The sequence below is a fragment of the Myotis daubentonii genome, chromosome 16 (assembly GCF_963259705.1).
Source record: "Myotis daubentonii chromosome 16, mMyoDau2.1, whole genome shotgun sequence".
Lineage (NCBI taxonomy): Eukaryota > Metazoa > Chordata > Mammalia > Chiroptera > Vespertilionidae > Myotis > Myotis daubentonii.
The window spans coordinates 3,558,464-3,579,017 of NC_081855.1; the positions used below are offsets into that span (position 1 = coordinate 3,558,464).

Here is a 20,554-nt window from a genome sequence, read left to right on the forward strand (position 1 = left end):
GGCTGCCTGAGACCACAGTGCTCGCCCACACTGACCCTCTAGCAGGGGCGGGCTGTGAGGCCCAGTTCACAGATGTGGAGACTGAGGCAGGGAGGTGACGCGGCCTGCCCGGAGTCCGCAGCCCTGTTGCCCATGAGCATGGCAGAGCCTGGCAACCTGAGGAGCGGGCTGGCTTGTCACCCAGTGGGCTGGCGCAGGGCAGCCACTGGAGACCCAGGGGGAGTTGGGGCACAGAGCCAGACAAGCCTCGCCCCGAAGCCCTGGCACAGCCAATGGGCTCTCTGCCTGGAGTGGGGTGACATGGCGACGTCAGCGAGAAACTCCTAGGAGCCAGGCCCTGGGTCACATGCTTTTCGCCTGTGCGACCTGGGGGCGGGGAGGGCCATGGTGCCGGCTGGCAGGGTCTGGGGCCAGTTGGGCCTGCTTTCTTGGCAGGGCTTTCAGGCCCCACATGTGGCCGGGATTGCCGCCAGGTGTGTCCTGGTGTCCTGGAGACTCGGGGAGGGCTGACCCAAGTGGCCCCACCCTCCACCCAAGGCCTCCAGCCCTTGGGACTGTGGTCCAAAAGCCCAGCCCTCCCTGTATGACCTTGGCTTTGCCAACTGTGCAATAGGGGCACCTCTTCCCTTTTCCCTGAGCACCCCTGAGCGGTCTCAGGGTGAGAGGCATCTTCTGTGGGTCCCAGGCCAGTGGGGGCAGATGTCCAGCACAGGCAGGGCTTCTGCCAAGGTCACTCGTGCCAAGCCATGCCCACTCAGGCGGAGGGGCAGGCAGTGCACAAGAAGGCTGGGCTTGGCCACCTGGCACTGCCTAGGCGGCTACTGAGACGCCTCTCCACCCCGAGGGCCCCGCCACCCGCCTGTCCTGTTTATACTTGGCTTCCGCAGGAGCTAAGCCAGACCCGCCCGGGATATGGCCGCGGGGGCCGAGCAGCACAAGGGCAGCCGGAGCCCCGGCACCCCCTCCCTCCCTTTTCCATTTGAACAGAATCGGACCGGTGGCTGTAGATGTGTCTGGCTCTGGTCCAGATGGCCTGTGTCCTCAGTCCAGACACCCGGCAGGTTACTTCCGGCCTCTCGGCCATCAGAACACAGTGGGCCCTCCCGAAGAGCTGGCTGGACCCCAGTCTTGTGCGTGGTGAGGAGTGAGGCTCACCGACATGACGAATGAGGGGAGACGTCTGTCCCGTGGGACTGACTGGCTGCTTGGGGAGAGGCCAGGGGTCGACTGAGGGACGTCACAGGATGGGGTGGGTCAAGTCGGTGGCAGGGAGAGTGAACGGGGCCCCGAAGGTCGAATTCGACGACACCTGGGTCCTGTAGGTCTCACAGAAGGCTGGGTTCTGGCTGTTCTTTCACAACGGGACTGCTGAGCAAGGCCGGACTCCCTGGCTGGCACCCTTCATGCCAGCCAGGCTGGAGCGTCCCACAGGCCCTCCACCGAGTCTCACACCCAGCCCTTCATCCGGCCATGCAGGCCCGGGCTCCCCCCAGGCTCCCCCAGATCAGGGGAGTGGAGGCCTGGGCAATGACTTGCTAGGGACCTACAGTGAGGCTGCACCGGTAGGGGCTCTTAGCGTGGGCACGGGGCAAGGAGGAGACAGCCCCAGCTGGAGGAGTCCGCAGCTTAGAAACATCTCACTGACCCCAGTGCTGAGGGCCCCACTCAGAGTGCAGGCCACCGAGCAGAGCTGGGAAGCAACTAGAACTACTGGTGCCTCATGCCTGTGGAGCGCCTCTGCTTCCACCCCCACCCTCAGGACTCAAAAGAGACCCTCTTTAGAAAAGAGGTGGCTGTAAAAAGACTCCTTCTAGGTGCTTCCATGGGGGGCTAGTAGGCAGGGAGCCAGGAGCCGTGGCAGGGTCATGGGGCTCCCCGCTGCCCGCCCAGACCTTGGGGGGAGGCTGTGGCTGGAAAGCAGCCCTGGGAGCGCCAAGAGCTCCTGGAGGCAGACAGGGCGGAGGGAGTCTCTGTCCTGGCTGTGCCGCCTCCACACGGCCCTGACCACTCTCAGCCGCTTCCCCAGCTCTCATCCTCCCTGCGCAGCCTGGCCCAGGGCGGTCAGGACTCCGCAGAACTGCAGGACGCAGGGCCGAGCGCAGGGGCCCAACTGTACGGAAGCTGAACGCTCCCACTTTTCAGTCACATTTGCCAATACATTCCTCCCAGCAAGTCGCCTCTTTCTGCCACAAACAAAGTAAGTTCCAATGTGCCGCGTCTATGGGGAGTTTGGGCTCACACTCCTCTGACCTTAATTAAAGGGGGGTCCTGACTGCTTAACTTTGCTCCAGCGTTCCTTCCCCAACACCCCCCCCAGGCCTCCCCTTCCTTCCCCAACCCCCCCCAGGCCTCCCCTTCCTTCCCCAACCCCCCCCCAGGCCTCCCCTTCCTTCCCCAACCCCCCCCCCAGGCCTCCCCTTCCTTCCCCAACCCCCCCCAGGCCTCCCCTTCCTTCCCCAACCCCCCCAGGCCTCCCCTTCCTCCCCCAACCCCCCCCAGGCCTCCTCTTCCTCCCCCAACCCCCCCCCAGGCCTCCCCTACCCTCCCCAACCCCCCCCTCACCCCCCCACAGGCCTCCCCTTCCTTCCCCAACCCCCCCCAGGCCTCCCCTTCCTTCCCCAACCCCCCCCAGGCCTCCCCTTCCTTCCCCAACCCCCCCAGGCCTCCCCTTCCTCCCCCAACCCCCCCCAGGCCTCCCCTTCCTCCCCCAACCCCCCCCCAGGCCTCCCCTTCCTCCCCCAACCCCCCCCCCAGGCCTCCCCTTCCTTCCCCAACACCCCCCCCAGGCCTCCCCTTCCTTCCCCAACACCCCCCCCAGGCCTCCCCTTCCTCCCCCAACCCCCCCCCCCAGGCCTCCCCTTCCTGCCCCACCCCCCAGGCCTCCCCTTCCTTGCCCAACCCCCCCCCCCAGGCCTCCCCTTCCTGCCCCACCCCCCAGGCCTCCCCTTCCTTGCCCAACCCCCCCCCCAGGCCTCCCCTTCCTTCCCCAACACCCCCCCCAGGCCTCCCCTTCCTCCCCCAACCCCCCCCCCAGGCCTCCCCTTCCTGCCCCACCCCCCAGGCCTCCCCTTCCTTGCCCAACCCCCCCCCCCAGGCCTCCCCTTCCTTCCCCCCCCCAGGCCTCCCCTTCCTCCCCCAACCCCCCCCAGGCCTCCCCTTCCTCCCCCAACCCCCCCCAGGCCTCCCCTTCCTCCCGCAACCCCCCCCCAGGCCTCCCCTTCCTTGCCCAACCCCCCCCCAGGCCTCCCCTTCCTTCCCCAACCCCCCCCAGGCCTCCCCTTCTTCCCCCAACCCCCCCACCCCCAGGCCTCCCCTACCCTCCCCAACCCCCCCTCACCCCCCCACAGGCCTCCCCTTATTAAGGAGCAGCTGTTAACCTGCTGGGAGAACTCATCGTGCCAGTCCCACCAGGGCTAGTGAGGGCCCCCAGAGCCTGGTCAGTTGGGTCAGAGTTGAGTGATTTCCTCCCTGGCATGGCTGGCTGCCCCTGCCCCCCCCCACCCCAGGGGCTCCAGGGCTTCCTGTCCTCCCCCCCACCCCCACCCCCACCCCGTCCCAGGAGGGGCTCCAGGGCTGCCCTTGGTTCTGAGCATGGAAAGACAGGGAGCTGTCTTTTGATCAATTGGTTCTGGGAAGGGAGCGGCTGCAGACAGCACTGCCTGGCTCACCACAGTTCTGGGCACGCGGCTGAAGGCACAGGGGGGCCAGATGTCCTGGCAAAGACACTGGGGTGTCTCAGCCCCTCCGCCGGCCCGGGACACAGCTCAGGCCTCTCTGGGTGCCCACAGTGCCTCGCACAGGCCCGCACAGGGCGGGATGGTGGGCTCATTTGCCAGGCCACCCTGTCCCCGTGTGGGGCCTCGGCCCTCCGTCTGGCTCGCATGGCCATCTCAGGCAGGGCCTCCGCAGCTCCCTCGCGCCCAGAGAGGCCCTGGCTGCCCTGCTGTGGCCGCCATCACAGCCCCTGCTCCTGCGCAGGCAGGGCATCCCCTCCTGAGCGCCCGGCTGCCCGCCCCGACCCTGCGGGCGTCCTGGGCCAGGAGATGGCATCTCTCCGTCCACTCCTCGGGGCCAGCCGGGCCGGAGCCTGGCCGTGAGCGCTGGCTCTGCTGCTGGCCCTGTGCGGCCTTGGCCAGTGACGGCTGTCCCCGGCCTCGCGTCTCCTAGTTCTCACCGAGGATATCTTTCCATGGAGGTTTAGAGTAGAAGGGAGGGCAGGGGATGTGAGAAAGACACATCGGCTTGTTGCCTCCTGCACTCGCCCCGACGGGGGTGGGAGAGAAGCTGAAACTCAGGTACATGCCCTTGATCAGGAATTAAACCCGATGCTCCAACCACTGAGCCACCAGCCAGGGCCAGACCTCATTTCTCCACGTGCACGAGAGGGTGAGCAGGCGTCCCTGCGTTGACTCCAGGTTTGCCTGCTGTTTGATGGGTCTCCCCCACTTGGAGCCCATCCTAGACCTCAGGGAGGAGAAGGGACTGGGCCAGTGGTCAGCAAACTCATTAGTCAACAGAGCCAAATATCAACAGTACAACGACTGAAATTTCTTTTGAGAGCCAAATTTTTTAAACTTAAACTACATAGGTAGGTACATTGTTATTAACTTAATCGGGGGACTCCTAAGCTGGCCTTTGCTAAAAATGTCCTCAATCTGATTGGGGTACGTTCGCTGAGGTCGACCCCTTCCAACTCTCCCATCCACACTCGTCTTGTATACTTGTTTCGTCTGTCTCCTTTCCGAAAACCGACTTCTGCGCACGGGCCACGAAGTTTCAATCGCACTGTACAGTGTGCGCCCGCACGTGGTATTTTGTGGAAGAGCCACACTCAAGGGGCCAAAGAGCCGCATGTGGCTGTGAGCCGCGGTTTGCCGACCGCTGGACTAGGCAAAGCTCCCCGAGCCGCTCCGAGAAGGGGCAGCACCCTGGCTTCCAGCATCCCCTCACGGGCTGAGGCCTGCTTCTCGGAGGCGGCCCTTCCTGGCAGCAAGTCCAGGTACCCAGCTCCCAGCACCCGGGAGAAGCACTCTAGGCGAGGGCAGGGCTCACTGGGGGGCGAGGACGGTGCTCTCGCGGGCTGCATGACCGTGTGCAGCTCTGAGAACAGACCAGAAAGCACCCAGTTGTCCACGGGGAGTGAATGTGCGCTGTGAGCCGTCTCCATGACGCTGTTACAAGGGCACCCAGCACCGCGCTGTGGAAGGCGCGAGGCCGGCCGGCTGGGGAGCCCAGTGGAGGGAACCGGGGTGGCTCAGGCCGGCTCGCTCCAGTCAGTGCTCCAGGTGGGCATGAGTGCTCCCTGACACGGGATGGGCGACAGGGCCACCACCGGCCCAGAGCGCCCAGGTAGGTTGTGCAGGCGGTTCCAGCCGCCACCACCCCATCCCAGGCAGGGGGGGTGGGGGGCCAGGCTGCTCCACCCTCGCCAGCACCTGTGGACGCCCTGCCTAGGACCAGGCGGCAGGCCCTGCGGTGCCGAGTCACAGCGACTCCACAGCGTTCACAGGAACCACCTGTTTGTTTATTGGGGGTAGTTTACATGCAAGACCCGCCTCCAGACCAGCTCTGCTGGGCACTGACCGACACCAGGCTCCTGGGATGAAGGACCACACCACACACTCCTCTTCCCGTGGTCCCGCGACCCCAAGCCTCACACATGAGCGCGAACTGTAGGCGTTAATGTCCGTCCCTTTCTCTAGGACAGCCCGGAGGCCAGGGCAGCAGCGGCTCCGGAGACCACGGTGGCGCTACAGGGAGACGGGCAGCACTGGGCATCTGCCGGCTGGGGAGGTGGCGAGGCTCACGGTGGGTGGCCCGAGGCCGGGGAGAGCACGGCCCCTCTGCGGCGCTTTTCCCTAGCGGGCCCACAGCATCCTGGAACCTTCCGGAAGGCGGGGCTGGACTGAGTGAGAAGCATTGTGTGTGGAGGCGAACTGGGGGTGTCGGCAGGAAGGAAGAGGAGGAGCGGGAGTGTGGACTGAGCCCTGCCCCGGCCTCCCAGCCGGGGACCTGAGTGACAGCACGCACCCCCCGGGCCCCTGGCTGGGACCCCGGGTGAGGAAGGGCCGGGCAGGGCAGCGAGCCCAGGCAGGCCTCGGACAGGCAGCCCCCGCCGACACTGACGCTGACAGGCGGGAGGCTGGCCCAGGCAGCACCAGCCCTACCGAAGCCCTGACCGTCCGGCAGGCTGTGCCGGCCCCTCCGCTCGGCCGCCCGGAGGCAGGCCGGAGGGAGCGGCTGGCCTTCACATCGCAGCACAACGAACACAGAAAAGGCCCCACACGCCCCAGGGAAACATGGTGACAAAATAAATATGTTAACCTGTAACCAGGTATAATTAGTGTTGACAAGGACTCCCAGGAATAACTTAGTGTAACTGAGCACATAGTGTCTGACCTCTGACCTGGTGGGGCTGGCGGCTGCGAGGGTCCTCTTCCCTCTCTGGGGGGCCCCGCCAGCCTCCTCCCAGGGCCCCCCCGGCCCCAAGCAGAGGCCTGAGAGCTGTGCCCCCCAGGAAGGCGTCCAGAAGCTGCGAGGGCGCAGGAGGGCTGAGCAGCCCCTCGAGGTGCCTGGCCTGTTCCCGCTTCCTGTGAGGCCTCGAGCGAGGCCACTCCAGCCTCGAGGTAGCCAGGCGGCCCTGGACATGCTGTGTGAGCGGGAGGGGTGGCTCCAGGCTGGGGCTGGTGACTGCTCTGCTGGGCCAGCACCTTCCTGCTGCCCATTGGAGCCCACCACCTGCTGCCCGCTGCAGGGGGCGCTCTGGCCCGCGGTGTGAGGGCTGCGCCTCCCAAGGCAGGTGCCTGCTTCCGCTCCCCTCGCCGGCAGCCTCCTCTCCCTCAGCCCCTCAGCAAGACAGGAGGCTGGCTCTGCTCCAAGGACTCGGGTGGCGCTGTGGCTCCTGCAGGGCCCCGAGGCCCCGGCTCGGGCCAGGATGCAGCGGGGCTGCTGGGCACCACTGCCACCAGCCAGCGGACTTCCGGCGTGTGGCCTCCAGGCTGGCCTCGGAGCGCTCCCTCAGGACAAGGAGAGCTGCGTGCCACCGCCGGGTGCAGGGGTGAGTGCAGCCAGAGATGCAGGGCTGGAAGCTGCGGCCAAGCTCCCAGTGCTTCCTGGGTGTCCCCTGCCGGTCCTGCCAGACGGCCCCGGCCTGGCCCCAAAGCCTTCTTTCTGGAGGAGGCTGCAGCGGCGCCACACTGGCTGGGCATGGGCTCTGGGGGGCACGCCTCGCTTCTCACCAGGAAGGGTCCTGTGGGTGTTCAGCGAGCCCGGGCTGGTCCGAGCCTGCAGCACGTCTCCACCTGCAGCCCGGGCGGGAAAGGCTGCGCCCTGGGTCGGGGACACAGAGTGGCCTGGCCCTGTCTGACCCGAGCACCTGGGCAGTGCGCGCCGGACACTGACCTGTGCCCGGAGGTCACTGGCGGCGCTGAGCTGCTGCGCCGTAGTTCCGTGCTCAGTGTGGGTCAGGCTCTGTGCGCCTCACCCAGGGCCGGGAGACACCCAGGGAGGACTCAGCCCCAGGTTGTTAGCTGCTGGGTTGGCTGGGAGAGAATACACATCGTGGCTGGGGTCTGGGGAGGGAGGTCAGGATGTCAGAACAGCCTGTGGAGAGGCTGGGGCCGTGCCAGGAGCTAGCGGGAGCCTCAGTGCTGCTCTGGCCCTGCAGGCTCTGGGTCTGCAAGCCTGGCCCAGCTGTCTGGAGGGGGGCCTGGAGGCAGGGCAGAGGCTGCCAAGGCCAGGCCAAAGCCCCAAGCATGGCATGCTCACACGCCCACAAACTTGCCCAAGCTAGCAGAGTGACACCTCCCGTGCCACCCCCCAGACGGGCACTGCATGAGGGAAGCACACAGTGGGGCGGCAGCGGAGTGCAATTCCACAGGAGCTAAGCAGGTGCCGGTGCCCACTGTCCAGTGGCCTGGGCTGCCCTCCCCATACCCTTGGCTCCCCGGCCAGCAGAGTGTGGGCCGTGTGGGCGCCTTGGTCTAGGCTCGCTGCTGAGTGATGAAAGCGACCGGAGAAGAGACAGCCCCAGGGTCTGCTCAGGAGCCAGTCCCAGGGCACTGACTGTCCCGAGGCTGGCCCTCCGGGAGGAGACGGTGGGGGAACCTGTGGTGGGAGCGTGGGGGGCGGTTAGGGACCCGCTGGCTGCAGCTGCCCCACTCCCCAGAGAGGCTGTCCTGACTAGTGGGAGGCCTGGGAGCAAACACAGTGGCATTTCCATGGAGACAGCAGCGCAGGACTGAGGACTGAGTGGGGCTGGGGACGGGAGGAGCGGCCGGTGCCTGGATGGGGGGAGACAGGTGACCTGCCATCTGGGAGCCAACCCACAGACCAGCTCACAGGGCGAAGAGGGCGTCCTCGGAGCGCGTGGGCTTCCTCCGGCTGGAGGGGTTGGCGGCTGGGCTGGGCGCCTCCGCTGGGGGCGAGGGCAGGTTGGGAACCATTTCAGCAGCTCTGGCCCTTTCTTCAAGGAATTTATCAAACTCTGCAAACAAAACCAGGGCGGGGGCAGGATTGGTGGGGGCTCAAACAGCTATGCCTGCACCACGGAGCCCACTCACTCGTGCCCCTGGGTCACTGCCTGGGAGGGAGCAGAGTGACGGGCCCACAGCCAGAGCCAGGGGGCTGTGCTGCCTGGGAACTCCCATTCCCCTGCAGGGGCGGGGCGGAGCAAGGCTGACAATTCAGATTCCTCCCTCCCAGCTGCCGCTGTCCCACTCTCCAGACCAGCCCGGAGGCAGGGCAGGGGGCTGGCGGTGGTCCTACTGAGACCTGGCAGGCCTCCCCCCCCCCCCCCCCCCGCTCCCACCCCCAGGAGCAGGGCTCTAAGCCTGCAGAGGTCTGAGCAGGGGGCCATGAGGGAGGGAGCAGCACAGGGAAAGGCTGGTGGGCCCAACAGGAGGTCCAGGAGGCAAGATGGGAGGGGAAGGGGACAGGGGCAGGGGAGGGGGAGAGGGGGAGGGGGACAGGGGGAGGGGAGGGGGACAGGGGGAGGGGAGGGGGACAGGGAGAGGGGGAGAGGGGAGGAGGACAGGAGGAGGGGAGGGGGACAGGGGGAGGGGAGGGGGACAGGGAGAGGGGGAGAGGGGGAGGGGAGGAGGACAGGAGGAGGGGAGGGGGACGTGCTGGGAACTCCCCCACAGGAGCCGTGTCACTGCCCCCAGAAGGGAGGCCATGGGCACCAGGCCCGCGTGCCCTGTGCTGCCCCTGCGGGCTGAGCGTGACGGGTGGGCGCCACGCTGGCTGGGACGGCTCTGTGACCGTCCCCCATCAGCACGAGGTCTGGATGAAGAGACAAGAAGCTCCGCTGCCAGAGGCCCGGCCTAGGCCAGGCACCAGGAAGTGCTCCAGAGTGGAGGCTCCCAGGTGGTGGGGTGCAGGCCCTGTGCACCCCGGCCCCGGGGGTAAGCTGCCAAGCAGCTGGCCAGGCCGTACCTTCGCTGGTGACGCCCTCCTCCAGGTCGTCGCCCTTCTGCGGGAGGAGCAGAGCACAGGTCAGCCCCAGCAGGCCCCGTCTCCCGCTGCCACCCCGCCGCCCCACTGCCCCCACTGTCCCAGCAACGCGTCCTACTTCCTGTCCCCAGGGTTCTGTGCCAGCAAAGTACTGCTCATCTTCTTGGAGAAGCAGAAACTTTGTTTTTAAAAAGCAAAAACATGAACCACTTGAGTAGGTTCTAGGTTTTGACCCTTCAGTAGGGCCCAAAAGAAAAATCCAGAAAAAGGTGCAAGCTGGCTCTCGGGGCCGCACTGCGTGCGTGCAGGCCCAGGAAGGCCTTTGTCCCCAGGCGCCAGGACCCTCGGCGGCTCTCCACGCAGCTCAGGGCTCTGGGAAGGTGCTGTCCATGGGGCCACATGAGGGCGGGAAGCGGCAGAGCCATGAAGCCACGGCCGGCACCCCACCACCTTGGAGCTGTGACCTCTTAACAATGAGAGTGGGTCAGACTTGCTTCTGTTTGGAGAACATGGTGGCCACTTGGAACTCACTCACTACGCAGACAGAACGGAGGAGAGGAGAGCTGGCGGGGAGTGGAGGGGGAACGGATGGCGGGAGGCGCCTCCGGCTCTGCCGCTGCCCTGCCTGCAGTTCTGTTGGAGAGCACCCTCCGCCCCTGGTCCCCCTGTGAGCTGAGGGCTTCTGGGAGAGAAGCTATTTCTTTTCTGGGCGTTCCCTGGGGGTAGATATGATGAGGCATTTTCTTCCTCCGTGGCAAGGCACCTGGGCGGCGGAGTGTCTTTGGGACACCTGGCCTCCAGGGAGGTGACCCGGCGCATGGGAAGCCCTGTCTCAGGTCTCCATCCCCGTGGGAGGGACCACACCATGGCCTGCAGCCAGCGGGCGGCCAAGGGCCCAGCATGGAGGTGGCTCAGTCTTCCGCCAACACCCTCCACCCGCCGCCCAGAGGCTGCGGAGAGTACAAGTGCTCTGTGGGGAGGGGCGGGCGGGCGAGGCCTCCTTCCTCAGGACTGGCCGCACGGGCAGGTGCCGCGTCCTCATCGGACTGCCCTGTCTCTGGGACAAAGACATGGTCTCTGGGGCAGGTGTTCTCTTGGGTGCAAGACGCCAGAAGATACTAGAGCAGGGAGGCAACAGTGCATTTTTCTTTTTTTAAATCCTCACCTGAGGATCTGTTTTATTGATTTTAGAGGGAGGGGAGGGGAGAGAGAGAGAGAGAAACATCGACTGGTTGTCTCTCATATGCACCCCCTCTGGGGAATGAACCTGCAACCTAGGCATGTGCTCTGACTGGGAATTGAACCAGCAACTCTTCGGTGCCCGGGAGGATGCTCCAACCAACTGAGACCCACCAGCCAGGGTGACAGTGGATTTAAAATGAAAACAGCCCTGGCTTGTGCGCTCAGTGGTTAGAGCATTGCCCCATGCACTGATTCCGGGTCAAGGGCATGTACCTGGGTTGCAGGATAGATCGGCCCAGGACAGGGCTCACGCCGGAGGCGATTGATCAGTGTGTCTCTCTCACACTGATGCTCTCTCTCAATCTTCCTCTCTCCCTCCCTCCCACTCTTTAAAAATCAATGGAAAAAGTACCCTCGGGTGAGGTTTAAACAAACAACAAAAAACAAACAAAAACACCCCATTCATCTGTGTGTGTGTCACAATGAAAAGAAATGAAAACCAAAAACAAACCCTCAAAAACAGAAAATCCCACAAAAAAACAAGCAGAAAATAAAAAAACGGAACTCAAGCGCACAAACCTGAACGAAAAGTATCTGGGGAGAGCGCAGGGGTGTTTTGGAGCCAGCGGGGGCCAGCTGAGGGCCAGCTCTGCCAGGGCCGGCGGCCGAGGCCACAGGAGTGGAGGACATGCCAGCTGTGAGGCTCTGGTGGTGGCAGGAGCCACCCCTGCCGCTCCTCCCTCCCCCCCCCCCCCCCCCCCCCCCCGCCTCCAGAGCAGCCCCTGGGGTTGTCCCTGGGCCTGTCTTTGCCACACCCCACACTTGAAAGAGAAAAGTGGAGTCTCACCAGGTCGGTCCTGAGCCACACCTCAATGTCGTCCATGACAGAGGGCTGCGCAACGGGGATCTATGGAGCGGCAAGCAGTGGGCAGCAGCCGCACAGCCAGGGAGGGGAGACAGAACACCAAAGTAAATCATCAACACCCCAACGACCCCCACGCACAGCAAAGAAAACCCACCAGCGCAGCAGGCATGGGCAGCGAGGCAGCCGTGCAAGGCAGGCGGGGAAGCAGTGAGGAGCAGGTCTAAGAGCGGGGGGTGGGGGGGCACGACATCCTTGACATGGAGAACTCTTTGACTGTGGTGCCAGGCCTCATGACACGGCCTCGGTCAGGCTCAAAGCACCCGCTAGTCTCAGGCGCGCTGCCCTGCAGGCTGACTCTGAACTCCTCGGATATGACAACTGGAGGAGCACTGTCTGCTCGAGGAGCCACCATGGAACCGGGGCGCTGGGGGGGCCCAATGGCAGTCTGTCCCGCGCAGGGGCAGTGCCAGTCCGCGCTGCGGCTGCTCACTCGTGTCTCACGCGGCGTGGGCACATCCCAGGGGAGGGAGCCCCGGGCCGGGCGGCCTGTAGGAAGCAGGCACCTTCCACCACCAACAGACACCGGAGCAGAGGCTTTGAGGACCGAAGGGCCATGGGCTTTAGTCCCCTTTGTGTCTTTAGAGACCACTAGGCCTGAATGCGGCGCTTCCCTTGGCCCCACCCTTCCTCCGGCTTCCCAGGGCTGGCGCACTCCCTGTCAGAGAGGTCACTGAGGTCTGGGGAGTGGTGGTGGGGGCAACACACCCAGGCCCCCCGAGCAAACGGACGCACCTCCTGGGTGCCTGTGCAGCGTCCACTCAGGGCCACCAGCCCAAGGCCTTGGGGGCTGGGTTCTGAAAAACACACTTGGCTACAACGATTTAAGGGGCTGTCGGCTAGAACATCCAGAGCAGGTAACGGTAGCCTTGCCCCTCTAGAGGCTGCGTTAATGAAACGTGGGCGCCCAGCCTAGACGACCGAGTTCACGGACCTGCCTTCCCCACTAGTACCTCCCAGTGGCTCGCTCACAAGCCCGCTGCTTCTAGGAAAACTGCAGCATTGAGTCTACAGCTGGCTTCGCCCCCATGTCACAATCTAGGCTAAGAATAACGTTAAAATGAGCAGTAAGAGGACAGCTCAGCAGTTGCCAAAGCTACACAATGACATGAACTCAACTAAGGAGCACGAGGCCCCTATCGCCCAACCTGCCCCATGTGACAAGCCACGCCCAGGGCAGAAGCCCGCCTCCGGCGGCGGGCAGTGGGCGAGGGGCTGAAGCCGGAGCAGGGGTCTGACGTGGCCGCGTCCTGCACACACTCCTCAGCGAGCGGAGACCCTCGCTCTGCTGACCACAGGCCCGCGTGGGCAGCGCACGCACACTTCCATACAGGCTCCCGCCAACCTGGTCAGATGAGGAAGACTCCCCATTTTCATGTTATTCTTTGACTTGCTAAGGACTGAAGAATGTTGGAAAGAAAAAATACCAAGTTCAAATCATCCTGAAATGACTCCTAGGGACAAAGGACATGTGCTCTCCCTCGAGGGCCCTGTGCCCAAGGCTGCAGGCACCCCCGCCCCCCAAAGCACAGGCATGAGCCGCGATCCCGCAGCCTGCAGAGGGCTCCGCCCTGACGTGCTTCCCTGACAAAGCGACTTCTCTCATCTTGGCGCTCCTCCGCTCCTCCGGTGGCAGGCCAGGCCCCGGGAAGATGCGCCACCAGGTGCCCAGGACTAACACTTGAAAAGCCAGCGGCTTCTTCGCAAGGACCCCAGCCCCAGCTGCGGGAGTGAGGCCGGCTCCACGGGCACGCTTCCCAACGTGGCGCAGAAGCCCGAAAGGCCACTGGGCGATCGCGGCCTTACACCGTTCGACTGAGCTTAGAATTAAATCGTCGCCGTTACTGTCCAAAAGCCAGTCCCTCGGGCTGGGCGGCACGCTCCGGTTTTCTTCTTTGAGGATGGACCCTGAGAACGAGCATGCTCAGAAAACACTGACAGGAGACGCGCCACCCTGAAAGCCGGAGGCCGGGTCCGGGAACACTCCTGCCCTCTCCACTGCGCGGTGCTATGGAGAGGCGGCCTCCAGGCAAGGCCCGGGCTGAGGCGCCCTGGGCACGGGGAAGGGGGGCGCCCAGCTCACTGCTACAGACCCTCCGCTTCCCTAAGGAGCCTCATGCTTGCCTGGAGAGGCCGGGGCCTGGACAGTTCTGGCCTCAGCGTCCTCCTCTGTGAAACAGGCTGAGCTCACGATTCCGAACCCTTAACTGCCGGTGGCGTGTTGGTTTGGGAATTTTGAAGCCCAGGGATGGCTCCTGAGGAGCTGTCCGGGAGCCGCGCAGCGGCCTTCAGAGGTACCGGTGGACCCGGGACCAGAGGCGCCGCCTCACCCGGCTGGACTCACTCTGACGGCGGCGCCAAGTCTCTGGAGAGGCACGTGCGGGCCTGACCGGAGGCGCAAAGGAAGAGAATGTCCAGGGGAAGCCAGTGCGGACGCCCAGCAGCTCTGGGGTCGCCGGGGAAAGCTCCCTGGGGAGGTGCCAGGAGGCTCCCACGAGGACCTCAGGCGGCTCGCCGACTTGCGCGGCCTCCGAGGCTGAGCAGATCGCTTCTGCCCGCACTGAGCAGGAGTCAGGGTTGAAGTCACCACTGCATAAATCGATGCATAAATCGATCTTTTCAATAAACTATCAGGTGTTAAAACAGACAGAAAGAAACCCAGGGACGTCAGAAATGACTGGCGCTGGCTCCTCAGTATGAAGGCACTTGGCCTCCAGGGGGTGCGGGCCAGCAGCCCCGCGTATGTAAAAGTAGAGGTTCACTTGCTCTGGTTGGACAAAACCCCTTAAATCAGCACCTTGAGTATCACATGGTGACGTCCCTTCTAATACCGTGGGTGCTGTCTCTGACGAAGCCTGTGCCTGCCCTACACCAGGGCCTGGAGCTGAGGGAGGACGCGGAGCTCCGCCCAGGCTGACGGAAGGGCGAGAGGCCAGGGCTGGCCCAGCTGAGCCCGGGACTGGGGCTCTGTCCTGCCGTGGTTTAGCATCTTGTTGAGGAATTATCCAGTCAAAGGCTGGCCCAAGGGGTTGGAGGAAGAGTGTGAGTTGGAGGAGGTAGACAGAAAGAGGAAAAGAGACGTGAAGAGAGAAAGATAAAAGAAGTTACTTGGGCAGCACCCTCCAATAAAGACCAGGGCTAGAGCTGACCCCGCCGAGGACAGGCGGCCAGGCTGGCTTGGCAGAGGCAATGGCCTGTCCTCGGAACCCAACAGAAACTGGCAGGCGGGTGCCAGTGGCACATCCTGGCCGCAGAGGTGGTGGGCGGTCTGCTGCCCGCGGGCCCACCTGGCTGCAGGCAGGCAGCTCTGCGGAGGGAGCAGCGGGGGCCTGTGCACAGGGAAGAGGCTGTCCTGGGCTCAGTGCTCTGGGGACGTTGGGCTGGCTGTGCCTGGGGTCCCGTGGGCCTGAGTAGGCCGCCCCGCCCCCCAAACCTGGGCTTTGGCAGCAGCAGACCTTCCTACTAACCTCCTTCCGTTCTCATGACAGACACAGCAGAGAGCTGCTGGCTGCCCAGCGTGCGGGGGACTCCTCTCGGGTCACAGGCTAGGGGGACGGCACGCGCGTTCTCAGGGTTTTCTTCAACTGCTGATGCGCCTGGGGTGGCTGACTTTGGTGCTGAAGCCCCAGGAGCCAGGGTCTGCCCCCCTTAGCCCCAGCCCACAGGGGAGCAACTGTCTGACTTCCCATGCAACAGGCACAGTTCTGCAGCCCAGCTGTGCTCTTTGCAGAGAAGTGAGACCTCCTCCCGACGGGCTCCCCGCACCCGCTGTGAGGAGCGGCCTACGGGCCTTTGGTCGCACTCAGCAGCACAAAAAGCTTCCAAGTAAAGAATCTGTACCTGGGAATGTAGGCAGACTCAGGGCGCTGCACTACGGGAAGTAAGGCAAAGCAGTTAATGTGCGTCGTTTTAAAGGAAAACACTGCAGGCAGGCAGGGGAGGCCGTTAGCTGTTAGCTGGGCTTGCTTCCGGGGACGGAGCTCCGGGAGGGGACAGGGTGGCTGCGACGGCCTGTGTGGCAGAGGCAGCCACCACCACCAGCTGCCGGGGCCACGCTCAGGGCGACTTTTGGGGGCAGTGTCCTTTTCCTGGCAGGCTTAAAGGCACAAGGACACATGCCTGGATCCTTCCAATTTGGACAACGGAGTGGACATGGTCTCCAGGGGTCCTGCTCTACAGCCACCCACACGTGGGCCAGGGCCCCAGCCTGCCCCTGAAGAAGCAAATGAGGGGCTCAGGCAGCCCCTCTCTCTAAGATGGGCTGTGAGGTCTGCAGAAACAGAGCGAGGAGAGGGCTAGCCCCACCTGAGCATGGCGTGCAGGGTCGCCTGCTCCAGCCATTGGCAGGCAGACACCCTCGCATGCTGCCCTGCCTGAACACCCGCCCCTGGCCACAGCCTGGCACGGCCCACGGCCAGTTACAGTCTTCCCTGTGTGCACCGGTGCTGCACCTCCAGCTGCAGGGAGAGGCCCAGGATCCCGCCTGTCTGCTCGGCGTGCGGGTGCAGATCTTGTTGAGGGCTGTGGCTTCCCCAGGTGAATGGTCACTCCCAGCAGGACAAGCAGCCAGGACGAGGTCACCTTTCCCACACACCGGGCGCAGGGCCACCCGGTCAGGGGAGGGAAGAGAGACCCACCTGGCCAGGCCAGGCACGAGCGCCGCCCCGGTTCTGTGCAGAAAGGCTTTACCTCCTGAGCCCCAACTACATGTGTGACGCTAACCCCGGCCAGCCTTGCTTCTTCTGTCCGGCTCCGTGTGTGTGCCTGTCAGAGGCCGCAGAGCCTCTGGGGCGCAGTGGGCACAAACCCTGACCCTATGGAGCACGGCGGAGCCAGCGCCTCGCGCTGCCCTCACAGGCTGGGGCTGTACCAGCTGGTCAGAGGCTTGGAGTCTGTTCTCTTAGAAGCAAAAGCCAGTGACCACTCACCCTGGAGAGGGAATACTGCTGAGCGCCCCAGAGACAGTAAAAGGAGGGAAGGGCCCGCCCCCCGGAGACGCTCCGGACCCCAAAGGCCCGGGCCGGGACCTCAGCAGAAACCAGAGGCGGCTGGGTCTGTGCTTCAGGAGACGCTTTGGCACCCAGCTGGAAGGGGAGAGTGGCCTGTGCTGTCTGACTCACAGGGCTCAGCGGGGACATAGGTAAGCGCTGGGGGACACGGCGCTCTGCTCAGCTAGTGGCCGCTCACCATTCCTTGGGTCACGAGCCAGCTGTCTATGGGCTCCAGGTCAGCGTCCCCACCTTTAACTCTCTCCTGGACGGAGGACAGGAAAGTCCCAGAAAGAAAAGTCACAGCGAGACCCATAACCAAGAAGCAACAGCACATCCCACAGGACAGAGGCCGCTCGAGTGATCATGTGTCATGTCGGCCCTGGCCCAGGGGCCTCCCCACCACGCCCCCTACCTACCTGTGAAGAGGTTAGTAAAGTAAGCAAGCCCTCCAGGGCCCCCTGTGCCGCCTTTCCAGGGCACCGGGCGGCTTCCAGGAGCCACAGACCGCCCGGAGCTGCTGCTCCCAGGGAGGGCTCCCAGGCGGCAAGGGGCGGCTTACCGAAGAACCAGCCTTTACAAATCATTCCTACTTTTTTCTAACTTAGCTTTGCTTTTTCTTCCTTTTTTCCTCTTTCTCAGTTACCTGTATGTTCATTTCCCAAACCCTTAAACTCTAAATTTGGGTACGTTACCTTTTTTAAAAGCAAGACAACTGATTTGGTTGCACTGTGGAGGCGTGGCTATCCATCTTCCCCTCCCTCGTGCATTCTTCCTGTCTCCCTGGACCCAGTGTTCCTTTCCAGGCCAGTGTGGGTTAGTGTATGAACATGACCTGAAGCCCTGGCCTGCAGGTGCACGTGAGCCAGTGTGTGGGGACAAAGATACAAAGACACACACACACAGGCATGAAAACACACAGACACAGAGACACACACACACAGGTATGCAAACACACAGACAGACAGAGACACACACACACACAGGCATGCAAACACACAGACACACAGAGACACACACACACACAGGCATGAAAACACACAGACACACAGAGACACACACACACAGGTATGCAAACACACAGACACACAGAGACACACACACACACAGGCATGAAAACACACAGACACACAGAGACACACACACACAGGTATGCAAACACACAGACAGACACAGATATACAGACACACAGAGATAAACACACACACAAACATATATGGACACACAGACACACAGAGATAGACACACACACAGACACATACAGAGATAGACACAGACACACAGACACACACACACACACATACATGCAGAGCTAAGAGGAACCCTGCTCCCCGCATCGCCCATCGAGCAGTCAGCATGAAGAGAGAGCAGCCTGCCACCACCACGTGGAGACACGCTGGACTCAGCAAGGCCTTTGAAAGCTGAGGCTGGCCAAGCCACACACCCAAAGGGTGAAGGGTGGGAAGCTGGCCACATGTCCTAAGCTCAGACCCAGGCGTGGGCATTGATAATGGCAAAGGTGTGGTGGGGCACACGCCACGGACAGGGCAGGCCCTGGAGACAGAGTGGGAAGCAAACCGGGTCAGCCTGGTTGAGGGACAAGGCTGCAGGCCAGGCCAGGGAGGGCGGGGAGGAGGGGCACCTCATGTGGCAGGGCCTCCGCCCAGTTCCTAAACGCCCTCCGGAGCCGGGGGAGGACATTCTAAATAATGGGTAAACAGAGCCGTGGCCGCTGCACAGATTCCGGGAGTCTGGTCTCGGGTTTGCCCACCCTTCTGTGGAAAGGCAGGGGACTGAGACGAAGGCAGCTGGGCTGGCTCTTCTGTGCCCCCTGGTGGCCAGAGCAGAAGGACGCAGTTGGCCAACTAGGAGGGAGGAGGCCCTTCCCCAAGGCGAGCTGCAGGAGGCCTGACACTGGCATTCGGGAAGCAACTCCCATGGGGGGGTGGGGGGAGCGGGGACGGTAGAGGAGCAATGGGCACGCCCTTTCCTAGCCCAGCCGGGGGGCCTCAGAAGGAGGCCCAGCCCTCCCCTGCCCCTGCAAACAAACATTCATCCACACACCTCACACACACCGCTTGGCAGAGGGAACAATCTCACGAGAAACATGAAGACACAACTCCTTTCCCCTACGATGATCTGAGACTTACAGAAACCAGGGTGCATTGGGGCCGGACGAGCACCATCCTCCACTTCTGCCTTATCTCCGGTCCTTCCCGCCCTCCACCAAGCCTGCGTCTGCTTCATCACCTCGCCAGCTTTACCAAACTGCCCAGCTCCCCTGCACGGACTCCAGGCAGAAAAGCAGGGCCAGACCTACCACTTCGGAGATCTGTTTCCGACTGTCCAGGGCAGAAGGGAGTCCTCCGGCAGCCTGGGGGTCCTCACAGGTTACCCTGGAGATGAAGCAGCACAAGCAGAGTCAGTGCCCCAGGGTCATGGGGTGGGGGTGGCCTGCAGTCCCTTCCTACCCATGGCACCTTCCTCACATGCACTTAGAACAGTGATGGCGAACCTTTTGAGCTCGGCGTGTCAGCATTTTCAAACACCCTAACTTAACTCTGGTGCTGTGTCACATATAGAAATTTTTTGATATTTGCAACCATAGTAAAACAATGACATATTTTTGATATTTATTTTATATATTTAAATGCCATTTAACAAAGAAAAATCAACTAAAAAAGTGAGTTCGCATGTCACCTCTGACACGCGTGTCATAGGTTCGCCATCACTGACTTAGAAGAACGTTTCCGCAGCCCTGGCATGGGCAGAGGCTAGGGCTCACCTGTTGTCTGCCTGCCCGAGGCTGGGAGGTGCTTCCTCCAGCACTAGCTCGGCCGCCCTCCCCTGGGCTCGCACTGCTCCGTCACCCTCTGGAGTGACAGCACGGGCACCTCTAACCCTCTAAGGCGCGAGGACAGGGAAGTGCCACGGCTGTGGAGGGAGGTCCCAGCAGCAGCTCAGTGCACCCACAAGCAGGGCCTGGGCTGGCTGTCCCTGGGCCTCCCTGTGACACAGGGGATTGTCTATTTTGGAATAAACTCCAATTCCCTCTGGCTCCTGCTGGCCAGAGCTGCTACCAGGGAAGCCCCACGCACACTCGTGGGTGGAAGCCTCACTGCCCAGCAGGCGTCCTGCGGCTGCCCTCCTGGCTGCCTCCCCTATAGCCCAGGCAGCAGCCGCACCAGAAGCAGAGAGCAGCAGGGCGCTCTTAGACTGATGGGGCCTCCAACTGCAGCCGCCCAGGCCAGCAGGGCTGGTGCTCACTCATTCAACATCTGTGTCTACTGCCAAGTCCTCTCAGCCATATTTCAAAGCTCCTGGCCGTCCTGGACGGTAAATAAAAGGCCTCTTTGTGTTGGCCCGTGACCAGGCCTGGATCAATCTCCCCAAATAGCTTCCAGGAGCCACTGGAATGATCCCCACATACGCCTTGCGCTGTTCGGCTGAGGAGTTCCCTGTGGTCTGGGCGCACGTGCCAGCGCTGTCCGGAGGGGCGCACTGCTGGAGCGCACTCAGGGTGCCGCTGACGCTCTCTGCCCCCAGGTCTGCGGCAACAGGAGAAACGAGGGAGATGAGAACAAAATGGGTCATGGACTTCACGGGGGTCCCAAAGTTAAGACGCCAGTTGAGCAGATGAAAGTTCTGTGGGGAGGGCAGGGGGCACACCCAGGTCACCCTGTGCAGGAGGGGCCACGGGAGCAGTCCAGATGGAGAAGTCATTCTGAATGGCAGGGAGAGCACTGGCAGTGGGAAGGGGGTGCCCGGGGCCAGGGACCTTACAGGTTTCCCACAATGCCCGTGTTGGGGGTTCTTCGTCACCTCAATCCCAATGTCTAAGGACCTGGACGTTTAGTTATTTGACAAATATTTTGCAGGTGCCCACCATGCTCAGAACTAGGTCCTGAGTGAACCAAACTGAATCTGATGTGGACCTTGGTCTCAAGGAGTCACAGAGCAGGTGAGAGACAGACAGATAGCAGTAGTACTTGGGACAGTGGACTCTGTG

At 63.1% G+C, this 20,554-nt stretch overlaps 1 protein-coding gene across 12 annotated transcripts in view; it reads right to left on the reverse strand.

The window, feature by feature from the left end:
* Positions 1 to 5,502: 5,502 nt before the first annotated feature.
* Positions 5,503 to 20,554, reverse strand: part of TOM1L2 (target of myb1 like 2 membrane trafficking protein) — a 142,245-nt gene continuing 127,193 nt past the window's right edge. For 6 of the 12 annotated variants that reach the window (XM_059668384.1, XM_059668376.1, XM_059668375.1 and 3 more), the window contains 6 exons: positions 19,976 to 20,093; positions 18,866 to 18,941; positions 16,745 to 16,810; positions 11,483 to 11,542; positions 9,436 to 9,472; positions 5,503 to 8,485 (listed from right to left, as the gene is read on the reverse strand). In XM_059668384.1, the coding sequence (XP_059524367.1) occupies positions 8,337 to 8,485; positions 9,436 to 9,472; positions 11,483 to 11,542; positions 16,745 to 16,810; positions 18,866 to 18,941; positions 19,976 to 20,093 (506 nt within the window). In that variant the 3' untranslated portion in view covers positions 5,503 to 8,336. The remainder of the gene's footprint in view (positions 8,486 to 9,435; positions 9,473 to 11,482; positions 11,543 to 16,744; positions 16,811 to 18,865; positions 18,942 to 19,975; positions 20,094 to 20,554) is intronic. The other 6 variants (XM_059668378.1, XM_059668377.1, XM_059668383.1 and 3 more) reach the window with 2 other exon arrangements.